General features: G+C 48.3%; 1 protein-coding gene across 5 annotated transcripts in view; it reads left to right on the top strand.

Annotated features, from left to right (window-relative positions):
- Positions 1-15,056, top strand: part of LOC127042845 (uncharacterized) — a 98,293-nt gene extending 83,237 nt beyond the window's left edge. For 4 of the 5 annotated variants that reach the window (XM_050936312.1, XM_050936315.1, XM_050936314.1 and 1 more), the window contains 2 exons: positions 13,136-13,202; positions 14,734-14,826. In XM_050936312.1, coding sequence (XP_050792269.1) covers positions 13,136-13,193 — 58 coding nt within the window. In that variant the 3' untranslated portion in view covers positions 13,194-13,202; positions 14,734-14,826. Of the gene's footprint in view, positions 1-13,135; positions 13,203-14,733 lie in introns of all 5 variants that reach the window. The other variant, XM_050936313.1, reaches the window with a different exon arrangement.
- The last annotated feature ends 2,439 nt before the right edge of the window (positions 15,057-17,495 follow it).

Genomic DNA, 17,495 nt, shown 5'->3' with positions numbered 1-17,495 from the left:
GGCCAAAAGTATAACTGGGTTCAGAAAAGAATTAGATGAGTTCATGGAGGGCAGGTCCATCAGTGGCTCTTAGCCAAGGTGATCAGGGATGCAACCCTATGTGCAGGGTGTCCCTAAACCTCTGACTGCCAGAAGCTGGGATTGAACTATGGATCACTTGAAATTTACCCTGTTCTATTCATTTCCTGAACATCTGATACTAGCCACTGTTGGAAGACAGGATACTGGGCTGGATGGACCATTGGTCTGACCCAGTGTGACCATTCTGATGTAAATTAAGCACCCAGCAGATTTTATTATCTTTTAAATAATTTCACTGGGGAGAGAATATTTACAAGTATTTGCATAACCCTTTATATAATCAAAGTACTGCACAACATTAATGAATTATTGGGAAGAGCAAGGAATTCTCTCTCTATATATATTGTTTTAAATGGAGGTATGGTACAGAAGAGATAGAAGAATGAGGACATAAAAAAGAAAGCAAACGATGAGCCATAAGCAGAAGGGAGGCAGGAAGGACAAGAAGCAACCTAGAAATATCAGGGGTCACTGGTAATTCCTCAAGAAGTTTTTACTTTGCTCAGTAGGGCTCTAAACATTTGGAAGCTGCATTAGTACTGTACAGTATACTCAGTGGGAACTGAAAAGCATCATGACTTGGCTCCACATCTTGAACAGCTTCAGATTATCTTTTTTAAGCTTCCTTAACCACAGCTTCAAAGCAAGTGTTGAACTTGATATTTCAGACTTCCCTCCCTGGATGGAATCCTGGGTCTTCTTTATAAACAGACTCCTTAACTCTATGTTTGACCTTAGCAGTGCTATTTCATATTCCAGGGGTAGAAGAACACTAATTTCTTGCTATCGCCGTTCCTTCAAATTTGCAAGAAAGCTCCTTGAAGAAGCAGCAATTCTACTTGCTCAGTTTCTGGGTTGTTATGTGAAGAAATCTCTGGAGTCCAGTAAATCCTAACCATTCATCCAGCTTTTGTCCTAGCATACTTACCATCTGGGCATTCCTAGATTAACATAGAATCATAGAAATGTAGAACTGGAAAGAACCGCGATAAGTCATTTAGTCCAGTCCCCTGCACAGAGGCAGGACTCAATATTATTTAGACCATCCCTGACAGGTGTTTGTCTAACCTGTTTGTAAAACTCTCCAATGATGGAGATTCCGCAGCCTCCCTAGGTAATTTGCTCCAGTGCTTAACTAACCTTACAGTTAGGATTTTTTTCCTAATGTCTAACCAAAATCTCCCTTGCTGCAATTTAAGCCCATTACTTCTTGTGCTGTCCTCAGTGGTTAAGGAGAACAATTTATCATCCTCTTCTTTATAACAACCTTTTATGTACTTGAGGACTTGTTATCATGTCCACCCTCAGTCTTCTCTTCTCCAGACTAAACAAACAATTTCTTTCCATCATTCCTCATGGATCATGTTTTCTAGACCTTTAATAATTTTCGTTGCTGTTCTCTGACCTTCTCCAATTTTCCACATCTTTCTGGAAGTGTGGAGCCCAGAACTGAACACAGTACTCAAGTTTGAGACCTTGTCTTGCTTACAACACTCCTGCTAAAATATCCCAGAATAATGTTCATGTTTTTTTGCAATAGTATTACATTTTTGAGTCATATTTAGTTTGTGATATGCCAGTGGTTTTCAACCTTTTTTCATTTGAAGACCCCTAAAAATTTTCAAATAGAGGTGCAGACCTCTTTGGATATCTTAGGTGTAGCCTGTGGTCTCCCAGGAGTCTACCAGGGGTCTTGAAAACCACTGTGAAACACTATAATCCCAGATCCTTTTCTGCAGTACTCCTTCCTAGTAATTTCCCATTTTGTATTTGTGCAATTTGTTATTCCTTTCTACGTGTAGCACTTTGCATTTGTTGTTAATGGATTTCATACTATTTAATTCAGACCATTTCTCCAGTTTGTCAAGATCATTTTTAATTCTAATCCTGTCCTCCAAAGCCCTTATAATCCCTCCCAGTTTGGTATTGTTCACAAATTTTATAAGTAGCAAAGAGTCCTGTGGCACCTTATAGACTAACAGACGTTTTGGAGCATGAGCTTTCGTGGGTGAATACCCACTTCGTCAGATGCATGTAGTGGAAATTTCCAGGGGCAGGTATATATATGCAGGCAAGCTAGAGATAATGAGGTAGTTCAATCAGGGAGGATGAGGCCCTGTTCTAGCAGTTGAGGTGTGAAAACCAAGGGAGGAGAAACTGGTTTTGTAATTGGCAAGCCATTCACAGTCTTTGTTTAATCCTGAGCCGATGGTGTCAAATTTGCAGATGAACTGAAGCTCAGCAGTTTCTCTTTGAAGTCTGGTCCTGAAATTTTTTTGCTGCAGGATGGCCACGTTAAGGTCTGCTATAGTGTGGCCAGGGAGGTTGAAGTGTTCTCCTACAGGTTTTTGTATATTGCCATTCCTAATATCTGATTTGTGTCCGTTTATCCTTTTCTGTAGCGACTGTCCAGTTTGGCCGATGTACATAGCAGAGGGGCATTGCTAGCATATGATGGCATATATTACATTGGTGGACGTGCAGGTGAATGAACCGGTGATGGTGTGGCTGATCTGATTAGGTCCTGTGATGGTGTCGCTGGTGTAGATATGTGGGCAGAGTTGGCATCGAGGTTTGTTGCATGGATTGGTTCCTGAGCTAGAGTTGCCATGGTGCGGTGTGCAGTTACTGGTGAGAATATGTTTCAGGTTGGCAGGTTGTCTGTGGGCGAGGACTGGCCTGCCACCCAAGGCCTGTGAAAGTGTGGGATCATTGTCCAGGATGGGCTGTAGATCCCTGATGATGCGTTGGAGGGGTTTTAGCTGGGGACTATATGTGATGGCCAGTGGAGTCCTGTTGGTTTCTTTCTTGGGTTTGTCTTGCAGTAGGAGGCTTCTGGGTACACGTCTGGCTCTGTTGATCTGTTTCCTTATTTCCTCGTGCGGGTATTGTAGTTTTGAGAATGCTTGGTGGAGATTTTGTAGGTGTTGGTCTCTGTCTGAGGGGTTAGAGCAGATGCGGTTGTACCTCAGTGCTTGGCTGTAGACAATGGATCGTGTGATGTGCCCGGGATGGAAGCTGGAGGCATGAAGGTAGGCATAGTGGTCGGTAGGTTTTCGGTATAGGGTGGTGATAATGTGACCATCACTTATTTGCACCGTGGTGTCTAGGAAGTGGACCTCCCGTGTAGATTGGTCCAGGCTGAGGTTGATGGTGGGGTGGAAGCTGTTGAAATCGTGGTGGAATTTTTCCAGAGACTCCTTCCCATGGGTCCAGATGATGAAGATGTCATCAATGTAGCGTAGGTAGAGAAGGGGCGTGAGTGGACGAGAGCTGCGGAAGCGTTGTTCCAGGTCGGCCATAAAAATATTGGCATACTGTGGGGCCATGCGGGTGCCCATAGCTGTGCCACTGATCTGGAGATATATATTGTCATCAAATTTGGAATAGTTGTGTGTGAGGATAAAGGCACAGAGCTCAGCAGCCAGTTGTGCTGTAGCATCATCAGGGATACTGTTCCTGACAGCTTGTGTTTCATCTGTGTGTGGGATGTTCATGTAGAGAGCCTCTACATCCATGGTGGCTAGGATGGTGTTTTCTGGAAAGTCACCAATGCATTGTAGTTTCCTCAGGAAATCAGTGGTGTCACGGAGATAGCTGGGAGTGCTGGTGGCATAGGATCTGAGTAGAGAGTCCACATATCCAGACAGTCCTTCAGTGAGAGTGCCAATGCCCAAGATGATGGGGCACCCAGGATTTCCAGGTTTGTGGATCTTGGGTAGTAGATAGAATAACCCTGGTCGGGGCTCTAAGGGAATGTTGATTTGTTCTGGTGTTAGTGTAGGGAGTGTCCTGAGTAGATGTTGCAGTTTCTTAATGTATTCCTCAGTGGGATCTGAGGGAAGTGGCCTGTAGAATTTGGTGTTGGAGAGTTGTCTGGCAGCCTCCTTTTGGTAGTCAGACCTGTTCATGATGACAACAGCACCTCCTTTATCAGCCTCTTTGATGATAATGTCTGGGTGGTTTCTGAGGCTGTGGATGGCATTGCGTTCTGCATGACTTAGGTTATGAGGCAAGCGACGTTGTTTTTCCACAATTTCTGCCTGTGCACGTCGGCGGAAGCATTCAGTGTAGAGGTCCAGACTGTTATTTCGACCCTCAGGAGGAGTCCATGTGGAGTTCTTCTTCCTGTGCTGTTGGTGGGAGGGTACCTGTGTATCAGTGCGCTGTTCAGTGTTGTCCTGAAAGTATTCTTTGAGTTGGAGATGGCGGAAGTAGGCTTCCAGATTGCCGCAGAACTGTATCATGTTGGTGGGGGTGGCAGGGCAGAAAGAGATTTTATAAGTGTACTCTCTGTGCCACTAGCTAAATCATAAATGAATAAGGTTAAAATTTTGTCATGGTAATTTTTAGTAAAAGTCTGGGGGAAGTCATGGGCACTAAACAAAAATTCACAGAAGCCCATGACCCGTCCCTGACTTTTACTAAAAATAACGGTGACAACATGGGGTGGATAGGGCGGGGCAGGGGAAATAAGAGCCCATGCCCTGCTGCAGGAGGTAAAGCGGGGGTCCAGCCAGGGGTGAAAATAAAATACAGCCCTTACTGGTACGAGTCCTACTCTCCCCGCCCCCCCGGAAGGGGCGGTGCCTCAGATGGAAGGGGCGGGGCCAGGAGTGGAAGTAAGTTGCATTTCTTACCCATACAGTCCAAACACAAGCAACCCACCTCTCCTACATACTTCATGGATCCCTCCCACTGCATGACTTAAATATAGAAAATAAAGCTACTATTACTACTACCAGTCTTGTCTGTAATAAAACTTTACTATTGGAATAAACCTGAAAAACTGAAAACTCACTGTCACATTTTTCTCCTTGTCCTCCGTCCTCCTCCTCCTCCAGCCAGGCTACGGACAGGTCTAGGCTCCACGTTCCCCCAACTCCTGCACTCAGCAGGGGCTGCAGGGGCTTCCCTCTAGCTTGTAGCAGGGAGCAGGGGGACAGACTGAGGGAGAAGCCCCCCGAGGTCGCCTGCTGCCTGCATAAGAACAGTTTGAACATTCAGTCTGTGGTCTGAACCATGGGATTCGGGGCTATTTCTGGCATCCTTGTTAATTTCACTCAGAGTTGTTGGGGAGGGAGGATGGTGAGACCAAGGTAGGGGCAGAATACAATAGCCATTTGGCCACAGAGCTTAAATCCAGAGCTAATAAAAGTCTGTGGAAGGGGAAAACTCACTGTCACATCTGTTTCTCTCCTCCCTCCTCCTCCAGCCAGGCTGCCGACAGGGTTAGGCTCAGTGCTTCCCCCAACCCCTGCACTCAGCAGGGGCTCCCCTCTAGCTTGTAGCAGGGAGCAGGGAGACTGGCTGAGGGAGAAGATTTCCCAGGTAGCCTGCTGCCTGCATAAGAACAGTTTAAACTTAGCTGTTTGCTGGGTGGAGGGATTCGGAGCTATTTCTGGCATCCTTGTTAATTTCACTCATGGTTGTTGGGGAGAAATATACAAGATACTTAGAGAAAGTTTTGTCAATTGCTGCTCTGCACTCTGCAGGACACCGACACTGACAAAACAAAAAGATCTGAGCCCCTATGTCCTAAGCAGGGCCGACTCCAGGCACCAGCTTATCAAGCAGCTGCTTGGGGCGGCCACTCCGGAGCGGGGCGGCACTTTCAGGTATTCAGCGGTAATTCAGCGGAGGGACCCTCACTCCTGCCCGGAGCTAAGGACCTTCTGCTGAATTGTCGCAGATTGCGATCGTGGCTTTTTTTTGGGGGGGGCTGCTTGAGGCACATCTACTGCTTCTCCCCCATCCACAAGGCTTATTACCCTGTCTCAGAAGGATATTAGATTGATTATTTGCTCCATTATTTTTCTGGGTACTGAAGTTAAGCTGACTGGTTTATAATTCCCCTTTTTATAGATGGGTACTATATTTGCCCTTTTTGCAATCCTCTGCTATCTCTCCAGCTGTGGTTTGCTGTAGGAGGTAACTGGGAAGAATTTGTTAGGCTGTGTGGTATGTTGGGGAGCAAATCTAATAAATTGGAGGAAATTGGGAAAGTGGGGGCTTTGAGAATTAGCTGGAATCACCACTGGAGGGGAAATGGGGTAAAACAGAGCAGGATAAGAGAATGGCTTCAACAGCTTTCATTTATTATGGGGGGAGGGGTAGCTCACTGGTTTGAGCATTGGCCTGCTAAACCCAGGCTTGTGAGTTCAATTCTTGAGGGGGCCATTTAGAGAACTGGAGTAAAAATCTGTCTGGGGATTAGGCCTGCTTTGAGCAGGGGATTGGACTAGATGACCTTCTAACCCTGATAGTCTATGATTCTTTTGAGAGATAGGAAAGAACTGAGGCTGGAACCAAGTTTTTAAAAGATTAATTAGGGGATTGAGTGGGAAGTAGCTACGCTTCTGGAAATGGAGGGCTCCATGGTTAGTTAGAGGGGTGTAGGGCTGTAAAGTATCTCCTACCCCATAAATGCCATCCAGAAGCCACCCCCACCAATTTCATTTTTCTTCAGCTTTATCTCTTAGTTGAGGCTCCAGTTTTCCAGCACCACCTGAATCCAAATTGCAGGTTGCTCATGCACCTTCAGGAGATAACTTCAGGTTTCTGGGGGCAGTAATTGCTTGTCTTCTTTGATGGCACTTTTTGTTGGGTGCCTCTTAGATGCTCAGATAGAGCAGAGAGAACTCTCTTGGCTTGTGCAGTCACTACATTTACACACACACACACAACCATATTACTTCTCTACCAAGAATTTGTTTTTATTCTTATAACAAAAAAACAAAAGCATCCCATTCTATGAGAGGCAAGACTTTGGAGTCCATTAGGCATAGGAAAAATTACATGTGGTGCCTAAACTTGCTGACAGTTACTTACGCTTCTCTTTTATCTTCCACAGTAACAGTGAAACTAAGAAATAAAGTTCAACACTTGACATTCTAAGTATGAGAATAACATTTCTTCTTCAAGTGATTGCTCATATCCATTCCAGTTAGGTGTGTGCGCCGTGCGTGTACGTTCGTCGGAAAATTTTTACCCTAGCAACTCCAGTGGGCCAGCAGGTCGCCCCCTAGAGTGGCGCCGGCATGATGCTTGATATATACCCCTGCCGGCCCGCCCGCTCCTCACTTCCTTCTTACCGCCGTGTCAGTCGTTGGAACTGTGGAGCGCGGCATAGCTGTCCTCCACGTCCCTAGCTCTCCATTGTCTAGTTGTTCTAATAGTTGTATATAGTTATAGTTGGAGTTAGAGTTTTTAGTATTAGTTGTAGTACTTGTTGTATATAGTTAGTGGGCTTGGGCTCTAGCCCTCCCCCGCGCCCGGCGCCGGGCCCATGCCCGGTTCGCCAGGGTTTAAACAGTGCTCGGCCTGCAAGAAGCCAATGCCAACGAGCGATCCCCACGACACCTGCCTGAAGTGCCTTGGGGAATCGCATATCTCTGAAAAGTGCCGCATCTAAGGCATTTAAGCCAAGAACAAAAAAGGAGAGGGATCAGCGCTTAAAGACCTTCTTAATGGAAGCAGCGCTTAACCCTCCAGCCTCGACGCCGAGCGCCGGTTCCGCTCCGGCACCTGCCTTCCCTGGCACCGGGCCCCGAAGCAAGGCCTTTGACGTCTGCCACTCCAGCCAAGCAGATGCGGACGGACCGTCCGGCACCATCTACTGCCGCGGCACCGATGCCAGGGATTCCGTCGACTCCGGGCCCGGGAGGTCCGTCGACTCCGGTCCCTCACAGCTCCCCCATAAGATCCGGGCTCGAGCTAGTGGTTCCCTCGATGCTGGAGACATTTGCTTCGGTTCGGGACCTGATTGCTTTGACTGAGCCTACGCTACCTCAACCCCCGGTGCCTCCGGTGTGGGTTCTGCAGTCAAAGGGCAAGCCTACGGCCATGCGAGCTCCATCTCCGGGTTCACCAAGCCGGCACCGATCCCCATCAAGATCCTGGCACCGTGGACGATCTCGGTCGGGACGCCGCTCCAGTCCCGGCACCGCTCTCCGCTGCGGTACCGGTCGTACTCGTGGCGCCGGTCCTCTTCACGGCGATCCCGATACTCCCGGCACCGCTCTGGCTCGAGCCACCGCTACCGGCACCGAGATTCCAGAAGCCGCTCCCATCGTCGGCTTTCGACATCCCGGTCAACCTCCCAGAACTGCGCTGGTGTTAGGTCCCGGTCTCGATCCCGGCACTGGTATGACTCCCGGCACCGGTCCCCGGCACCGAGGAGGTCGCCATCGTCTAGAGCGAGGGACCCATATCAGTCCCGTTCGGCTCTACCTTGGCCATCCCGACAGCCGTCTGTCTCCTCTCAAACAGACAGCGCATATGCTATGGACACTGACAGGCCTGCTGCTCTCTTCCAGGATCCCCCTCCTCAGGAGCATGGACCACAGCAGTGGGGCTTCTGGACCCCTGGGCATATCATCAAGCCCAAGGGCAGCAGCAGGTTCCCCCACGTCCAACAACATCAGAGCACAGGGCTCCGGAGGCCACATTGTCTCGTCCTCCCCCGTCCCCTGCAGAGGAGAGATTGTCTCACCAGCGGGATCCTGACCTCCCTCCAGAGCCGGAAACATTGCTCCAGACGGAGCATCCTGCAGATCCGCTCCTGCCGGGTGTCTCCTCATCATCCTCCCTGGATGAGGCAGTGGCTGGAATAACATCCACCAGCCCTCCTCCGCTCGACCTCAGAGCGCATCAAGACCTCCTCCGGCGCGTGGCGCAAAACATGAATTTACAGGCCGAGGAAGTCTCAGAAATTGAGTATCCGGTGGTGAGCATATTGTCTGCAGATGCACCCACTCGTGTCGCCCTTCCCTTTATACGGACCATTCAGGCCAATGCCACTACCATCTGGCAGTCACCGGCATCAGTTCCCCCCGCGGCATGCAGCATGGAACGCAAATACATGATGCCCTTGAAAGGGTATGAGTATCTCTATGTCCACCCACCCCCGTGCTCCCTCGTCATACAATCTGTGAACGAGAAGGAGCGTCACGGCTAACAGGTCCCGGCACCGAAGTCTAAAGAAGCGAGGCGCGTGGACCTGCTTGGCTGAAAGGTCTATTCTGCGGGCGCTCTCCAACTTCGGGTGTCCAATCAACAAGCTCTCCTTAGCCGCTACACTTACAACACCTGGGCGGCAGCGGACAAATTTAAGGACTTGCTTCCACAAGATGCACGTCAGGAATTTGCGGCGATCCATGACGAGGGCAAGAAGGTGGCACGAACTTCCCTGCAAGCATCTCTCGACGCCGCAGATTCGGCCGCCAGGACCCTGGCTTCTGGCGTGACCATGCACCGAATTTCCTGGCTACAGGCCTCTGGTCTTTCTCCGGAGCTCCAATACACCATACAGGACCTCCCGTTTGAAGGCCAGGGCCTGTTTTCGGACAAGACTGACCCCAGGCTGCAAAGCCTTAAAGACAATAGGGTCATTATTCGCTCCTTGGGGATGCATACGCCAGTCACCCAGTGCAGACCCTTCCGGCCTCAACAGCAGCGCCGGCCCTACCCTCAACCTCGCCAGAGGCAGGACTTCGCCAGACGCCGAAGTAGGAATGGCCAGCTTAGACAATTGGGCAACCAAGGGGGGCAAAACCAGAGCTCCTCCAAGGCTCCTTCTGGCCCAAAGCCTTCATTTTGAAGGTGCGCCCGAGGGCGCTGCATCAGTTTCCCTCCCGGATCCGTTCCCGCCCTTCTCCAACCATCTTTTGTTTTTCCTCCTGGCATGGTCCCGACTGACATCAGACCGTTGGGTCTTACGCACATTACAAGCTGGATACCATCTGCAGTTTGTTTTGCGCCCTCCCTCCCGCCCCCCTCCTTCGTCCCTCTTCAGGGACCCCTCTCACGAGCAACTCCTCCTTCAGGAGGTGCGGACGCTCCTCGACAAAGGAGCCATAGAGGAGGTTCCAGAAGCCGAGCGGGGCAAAGGGTTTTACTCCCGTTACTTTCTGATCCCCAAAGTCAAGGGAGGCCTCAGGCCTATCCTCGACCTGCGCGAACTCAACAGATACGTCATGAAGTTGAAGTTCTGTATGGTATCCTTGGAGACCATTATCCCATCCTTGGATCCTGGAGACTGGTACGTTGCCCTCAACATGCAAGACGCATACTTTCATATAGCCATCTTCCGGCCGCACAGACGGTTCCTTCGGTTTGTGATCAACCGCTGCCACTATCAGTTCGCGGTCCTCCCGTTCGGCCTCTCCACGGCCCCGAGGGTGTTCACCAAATGTATGGCTGTAGTCGTCGCCCACCTCCGTTGCAGCCGCATACATGTATTTCCGTACCTCGACGACTGGCTGTTTCGGGGGTCATCAGAGGCACAAGTCCTCAGTCATATCCGCATGGTCAGCAGTCTCTTCGAGAACTTGGGTCTCATCCTCAATATAGAAAAGTCAACGCTAATCCCTACTCAGAGGATAGAGTTTATCGGAGCCCTTCTGGACTCGACTCTGGCCAGAGCCGTTCTTCCTCTATCAAGGTTCCAGACCTTGACGGCCATTATACGACGACTGCAGACAGCACCCTTGACCTCCATATGCACATGCCTAACTCTATTGGGCCACATGGCGGCTTGCACGTTTGTCACGCAGTATGCGCGGCTTCGCATGAGGCCCTCCAGTCCTGGCTCATCAGTCAGTACCGTCCGGCCCGGCACCTTCTGGACGCGGTTGTTACCGTTCCCCAGGTCATATTAGGTTCCCTGAGGTGGTGGCTGGACCAGTTCGTGGTATGTGCAGGGCTGCCGTTCCATCCGCCCCAGCCTTTGGTGTCCCTGACAACAGACGCTTCAGATCTAGGTTGGGGGGCCCATCTCGGAACCCTACGGACACAAGGTCGGTGGTCACCTCACGAATTAGCCCTCCACATCAGCGTACGGGAGCTGAGGGCAGTCCGCCTTGCTTGCCAAACATTCCATCTTCAATTTCAAGGTCGCTGGGTCTCGGTATTCACCGACAACACAACGACCATGTATTACATCAACAAGCAGGGCGGCACGAGGTCTTCTGCTCTGTGTCAGGAGACCGTGAGGCTCTGGGACTTCTGCATAGCCCACTCCATTCACCTCATCGCATCCTACCTTCCCGGGGTTCGGAACACGCTGGTGGATCATCTGAGCAGATCCTTCCTTTTCCACGAGTGGTCCCTTTGCCCGGACGTTGCCCTTTCGCTCTTCCAGAGGTGGGGATGTCCCCGGATGGACCTCTTCGCGTCCCGAGGGAACAGGAAATGCCAGATGTTCTGCTCCTTTCAAGGCCGGGAACCAGGTTCGGTAGCAGATGCCTTCCTTATCCCCTGGACGACGCATCTGTTCTACGCATTCCCTCCGTTCCCCTCGTCCACAAGGTCCTTCTGAAGGTGCGCAGGGACAGGGCCCGCTTGATCATGATAGCTCCAGCGTGGCCCAGGCAACATTGGTACTCCATGTTGCTGGACCTGTCTCTAACCGACCCTGTCCCCCTGCCCCTTCACCTGGACCTGATCACCCAGGACCACGGCAGGCTACGTCACCCAGACCTGCAATCCCTGCACCTCACGGCGTGGCTCCTGAGTGGCTGACCCAGTCCGAGCTCCGTTAGTCCACCCCAGTGTGGCAGGTGCTCCTGGGCAGCAGGAAGCCTTCCACCAGAGCGACTTATTCAGCGAAATGGAAGCGCTTCCCCTGCTGGTGTGCGGAACGCAGTTTCCTTCCTGTTGAGATCTCTATTGCCATTATCTTAGGCTACATCTGGTCCCTTAAGGAGCAGGGCCTGGCGATATCATCTCTTCGGGTTCATCTGGCAGCCATCTCCACCTTTCACCCAGGGGAGGATGGCCGATTGGTGTTCTCTTACCCTATGGTGATGAGATTCCTTAAAGAATTGGAGCTTCTCTACCCCCAGGTTCGACGCCCTACCCCTACCTGGGACCTGAACCTAGTTCTCACCCGGCTCATGTCCCTTCCGTTTGAGCCATTAGCGACTTGCTCCCTGCTCTATCTCTCCTGGAAGACTACCTTCCTGGTGGCCATCACCTCAGCCAGACGGGTATCGGAGCTCCGGGCTCTCACCGTAGATCTCCCCTATACAGTGTTCCACAGGGACAAGGTCCAGCTGAGACTGCACCCAGCCTTTCTCCCCAAGGTGGTCTCAACCTTTCATGTCAACCAGGACATCTTTCTCCCTGTCTTTTTCCCAAAACCCCACTCGTCCCGCAGGGAGCAGCAGCTTCACTCGCTGGATGTCCGTCGAGCGCTTGCTTTTTATATAGAGAGAACCAAGCCGTTACGCAAAACCCCCCAACTCTTTGTGGCAGTAGCGGAACGGGCCAAGGGGTTACCGGTTTCCTCTCAAAGAATCTCCTCGAGGGTAACGTCCTGTATCCGAGCCTACTATGACGCGGCTCGTACTCCTCTGGGTCACATGACTGCGCACTCAACCAGGGCTCAAGCATCATCGACAGCTTTCCTTGCCCACGTGCCCATCCAGCAGATCTGTAGGGCAGCGACCTGGTCCTCCGTTCATACCTTCGCTTCCCATTGTGCCCTGGTCCAGCAGTCCAGAGATGACGCGGCCTTCGGCTCCGCAGTGCTACATGCCACGACCTCTCGCTCCGACCCCACCGCCTAGGTAAGGCTTGGGATTCACCTAACTGGAATGGATATGAGCAATCACTCGAAGAAGAAAAGACGGTTACTCACCTTTGTAACTGTTGTTCTTCTGGATGTGTTGCTCATATCCATTCCACACCCGCCCTCCTTATCCACTGTCGGAGTAGCCGGCAAGAAGGAACTGAGGAGTGGGCGGGCCAGCAGGGGTATATATCAGGCGCCATGCCGGCGCCATTTTAGGGGGCGACCTGCCGGCCCATCGGAGTTGCTAGGGTAAAAATCTTCCGACGAACGTGCACGCGCAGTGCGCATGCCTAACTGGAATGGATATGAGCAACACATCTCGAAGAACAACAGTTACAAAGGTGAGTAACCGTCTTTTCCTTGTTATTTTGATATCAGAGTGTAAAGCAATGCAGTATAAAGATAAATGCTGTGACTGTTGAGTTAATAATTGACAGGTGAAAATGACAAATGGCACTTTCTATTCCATTTCTCTAGTAAGAAGAAGCCAGGGCAAAAGAAATCCGAAGCCAGCAAGATCAAATCCAAGAAGTAAGGTTTCTCTGTAAGTGTAGTTTCAAACAATGGCCACACTTTACTTTTCCCAATAAATAAGATCATGTGTGATATTTCCTGTGGGACACAGGCATAAAAATTAACTTTACCCTTTCACCCTTTCACAAAATTAGTTTTAGTGCTAACTTGATGAGATTCTGTCAATTTTATTTCACTATTTAATATATTTTGTGAGTATTGGAGGCCCCTTGTGCCTATATTTCACAGAGGAAAGCATCCAGAATGAAACTGTCAAACATTTGGCTATTTGGCCAGTCCATTTGTAGAGAAATCACTGGCTTTTTGTAAAAATTTTGTCACTCAGATCCTCAGCCCTCTCTACCTCCCAAGACCTTAGTCTACCTATGCCCCGGCTTGCCCTGATGCACTGAATGCAGCAGCTGGAGATCTGGCACTTTCTGTTTTAGCCAGGTCCTTCACCCTATACTATGTAATTGTGAAAGGGGATAAGGAAACCAATTCACTATTGTTCCATAACTAGCTGAAACATGAAAAGTCTTCCTGCCTCATTACAGTATATTCAGTATGAGACCAGTCTACTGTGTTACTCCAGTGGTAGGAGTAACTCAGTGACTCTGCTGTGCAGCTCATCCCAATTAAATTTATTTCTGTTTACATTTTTTTTAATTTAAAAAGTAGCTAAAAGCAGTTCTTGTTAATACAACTCAGTCTCTCCTGTCCTACCTCTTACTCAAAATAGTTCACTCTGTTCAGCAGAAAAATTGTAGGAACCATGCTCCTTACCTCCAAAGCCTAGGCTGGAAGGACATTGTATTTAAAATAAAAAAGTCTCTGAAGGGGCCTCATGCACACCTATGATGCAGCTCCTTTGTCCTACTTTTCTACCTGGTGGGACAGAGAATCTTTCCCTCCAGTTTTCTTGTGAGTGCCCATAAAAAATTATGTAGCACATGCCTCTCTGACACCAGTACTTCTGCCACCTCAAACAGTAGCTTCCTGGAGCACCCGAGTGAAGTTTTGTATGGTGAGGTAGTAGCACCAGTATGAATCAGAAGGGGTGGTGGGCCTCTCAGACTCTTTTCTTTTAAAAAAATAATTTCAAAATATTAGGCATAATGTTCAACATACTGTAAAGTACTACTGGCAAAATATTCTAAAATGAGGCAGTAATTGTTATACACCATAGCTATTATGAGTCACCAGTAGCTCAATAGTGTGACATATGGGAGGCTAATTCAGGCTAATTATGTGGGCTAAAATATCCTTATTCTCATAGTTTACATTGTGGTCCTGAACTAGGTAGAATTAAAATATATTTCTTTCTAATATAGCATCCATGTCCAAGCATACATTTTTCTTTCCATGCATTTAGTGGATGGGCACCACACAAGATGCTACCCCCAGCCTTTTCTTAGGCTTTAAACTATGGTTCTGTTCTGAAAAGTGACTGTGTAAAAAAGGCAGTGTCTTACTTTGAATCTTTGCTATGGGTATTCAAAACCAAATTTGTTTTCTTCGGTGACAAAAACAAGATTTTATTAATCTTATTATCTCTGCAGGGATAAACACAGCCGAGAATGTGAGCTGGATTCTAGTCCTTGTGAATCAAGAGAGATTTATTCAGTTCCAATTACAGAAAAGTTTACTCAGTTCCAATTACGGGACCATGGAAATCCAGTAAAGACAATGGCACTGTAGCCAAGGACATTATTGGGCTTGCAAAATCTATACCGTTGATGATACAGGACAAGAAAAGAACCCAGCTTGCCTTTCAGAACCCGGGTTAAGTCCACAGAGCTGCAGGTTAGAAATCCCCCCATCATTTTACTTGTAATGTGAGCAGATTTTATCTGGAAGTCAACAAGAATCAATAAATATGAAATATCACAATACCATTTTTCAGACTTGCTTTTCATATAACACTGTTGTGAGCTGGGTTAAACCTTGTTATGGGTTGAGTTAAAACTTCCTTCTTTGAGTAATGTCCCTATGAGTGATCCACTTGAAGTGTGGATGCCCTCATGCGCTTTCGATTGGAGATTTTCAGCAGCCATGCACATTTCGTCTCCACATACACCCTAGCTACTCTTGTACCCCACACCAGTGGTATAAAGGGCCATGACAGACAGACCACCCACAGTTCCTTGTCAACCACCTGGGCCTGAGACAGTTGAGCTTGCACAGCTACTTACCTTGCTTGTTCCTTGTACTTTACTAGTTTCGCTTTTATAGTTGAATGGGGTGGTTTGTATATGTGTGAGGGGGTTGATAAACTGAAGCTTTTAGCCTTCCTTCCACTGAGAAAAGAACGCTCCTTTTCTGAAGGGGCTTTCTTTTTTCCTCGGGGCATACCTAAAGCCTCAGGCAGGACTGGCCTTAGGGAAAATGGCATCTTGGGTGAACCTGTATTTTGGTTCCCTCCCATCACTCCTAGTCCCCACAGGCTGTTTGGGCTCTTAACCACCCCCCTCCCCATCACCTCTAGGCCCCGTTGCCTCCCCACAGTGCTTAATTTGCATTGAAAGAGGTGCCGAAGCTCAGCCTCAGCACAAATTAAGCACTGTCTGGGCGGCTGGAGAGCAGTGGTTGCTGGGCTGGCACCCAGCTCTGAAGGCAACAGCACTGCCAGGAGCAGTGCAGAAGTGAGGATAGCATGGTATATGGTGTATGGGCACCCTTACTTCTGTGCTGCTGCTGTGGCTTGTGGTGCCTGGCGCTCGGCATGTGGCTCAAGGCGGGTTTTGTGCTGTCATACAGGGGTTGCATCTTGCCAGAGCCCATGGCCCTCCCCCAGCCCTCGCTGGCCACTCCTGGCTCACCAAGGGCACCATTTTGGATTTTGAGGGATGGGGAGCAACTTTAACTGTGATTCCAGGAGCTACTTAGGCACCTGAAAACGCTAGGTTTTTTTGTGGATAATAACTTATGAATTAGCTGACAGGGACACTATCTAATTCCTATATAAAAGAAGAAAAAAATATATACAAACTTCAGTTAAGACTACATTTTAAGTTTATATATAAATTTAGAAGAATCAGGAGATAATGCAGCAAAATATTCCCAATTCCAAGCCTTGAGGTGTTAGTAATGAAGCTTTAACACAGATACCAGAAATACAAGTTTGATACTTTGTGCACTATCTTTAGTAGAGATAAATTAAAATCAATAAAATCTTAAAATCTGCTTACTTTCTCTAACAGACACACTCTGTTACTGCCATTATCTACCCTATTGTAGTCAATTGTTTTTCACGCCACTAAAAACATATTTACTTATTTTTAACATAGGTGATTCAGGGTTTTTTCTCTTTTATTAAGAAGGGAATTTATTTTTGTAATTATTTTAGCATTTATGTTTACCAATCACAACCATGTATGTGACTCACTAACATTTGACTCCATCATTGCTATTAATATCATACTTGGAACTGCCTTTATTTTCATACGAATTTTAAAGTTATTTTACAGATATAACTAAAAATACAATTTGAAAATAAGCTACCCTCATCTGCACAAAGTCTAAAGTTATGTGTCTAGCCAATTTTTTTTAAACTAGCACTGCTAAGGGGAGTACAAGCTAAATTTACATTCTAGGAGGATTATAATGAATAAATAATAAATGACAAAGCACAATGTGATAATAAAAGTAATAATGATAATTACTCCAGCCAGGACAGGTTAGGCATTTTAGAACTCACTACTCAAAGAATTAAATTTAAGCATAAAAGAAAAATAAAATTATGAAATGCACAGACCAGTCAAAAAACTAAAATAAGAGCACTGTAATCCTTAACAAACTTTCAAAGAATAAAATTTCAGAGAGTATATGTGCCTTGTGCACTTTGACAGGAAATACAAAGAAGTAACAAAAACAACAACAATAATACAAGTGTGTGTTGGGGGGAGTGTGTGAGAGAGAGTGTGTGAAAGAGAGAGACACTGGAGTGTGCACTGGAGGAGTGTGAGAGAGAGAGTCAGTGTGACAGAGATAGAATGTGTGTGTGTTGAGAGAGTGGGCATGTGGGAGAGACAGGGTGTGTGTGTGTGTATGTGTGTGTGTGTGTGTGTCAGAGAGAGACAGAGTGTGTGTTGGGAGAGTGTGAGAGACAGCGCAGTCACTTTAAGCACTCACTAGTCTGAAGGCTTGTTCAGCCCAGCAGCAGAGGCCAGCAGCTCCCATTCATGACCCAGAGGAAGCAGCACAAACTCCTGTCCCCTCACCCCAGCTCAGTGGAAACTGGGTACACGGGCAGGGGGATGGTGACACCCTGACATCAACCCCCCCGGCACAGCAGACAGGAGGCTCCTGGGAGCAGGTTGGC

The sequence above is a fragment of the Gopherus flavomarginatus genome, chromosome 1, assembly GCF_025201925.1.
Source record: "Gopherus flavomarginatus isolate rGopFla2 chromosome 1, rGopFla2.mat.asm, whole genome shotgun sequence".
In the NCBI taxonomy this organism is placed as follows: domain Eukaryota; kingdom Metazoa; phylum Chordata; order Testudines; family Testudinidae; genus Gopherus; species Gopherus flavomarginatus.
This window is presented reverse-complemented; position numbering and strand designations above follow the sequence as displayed.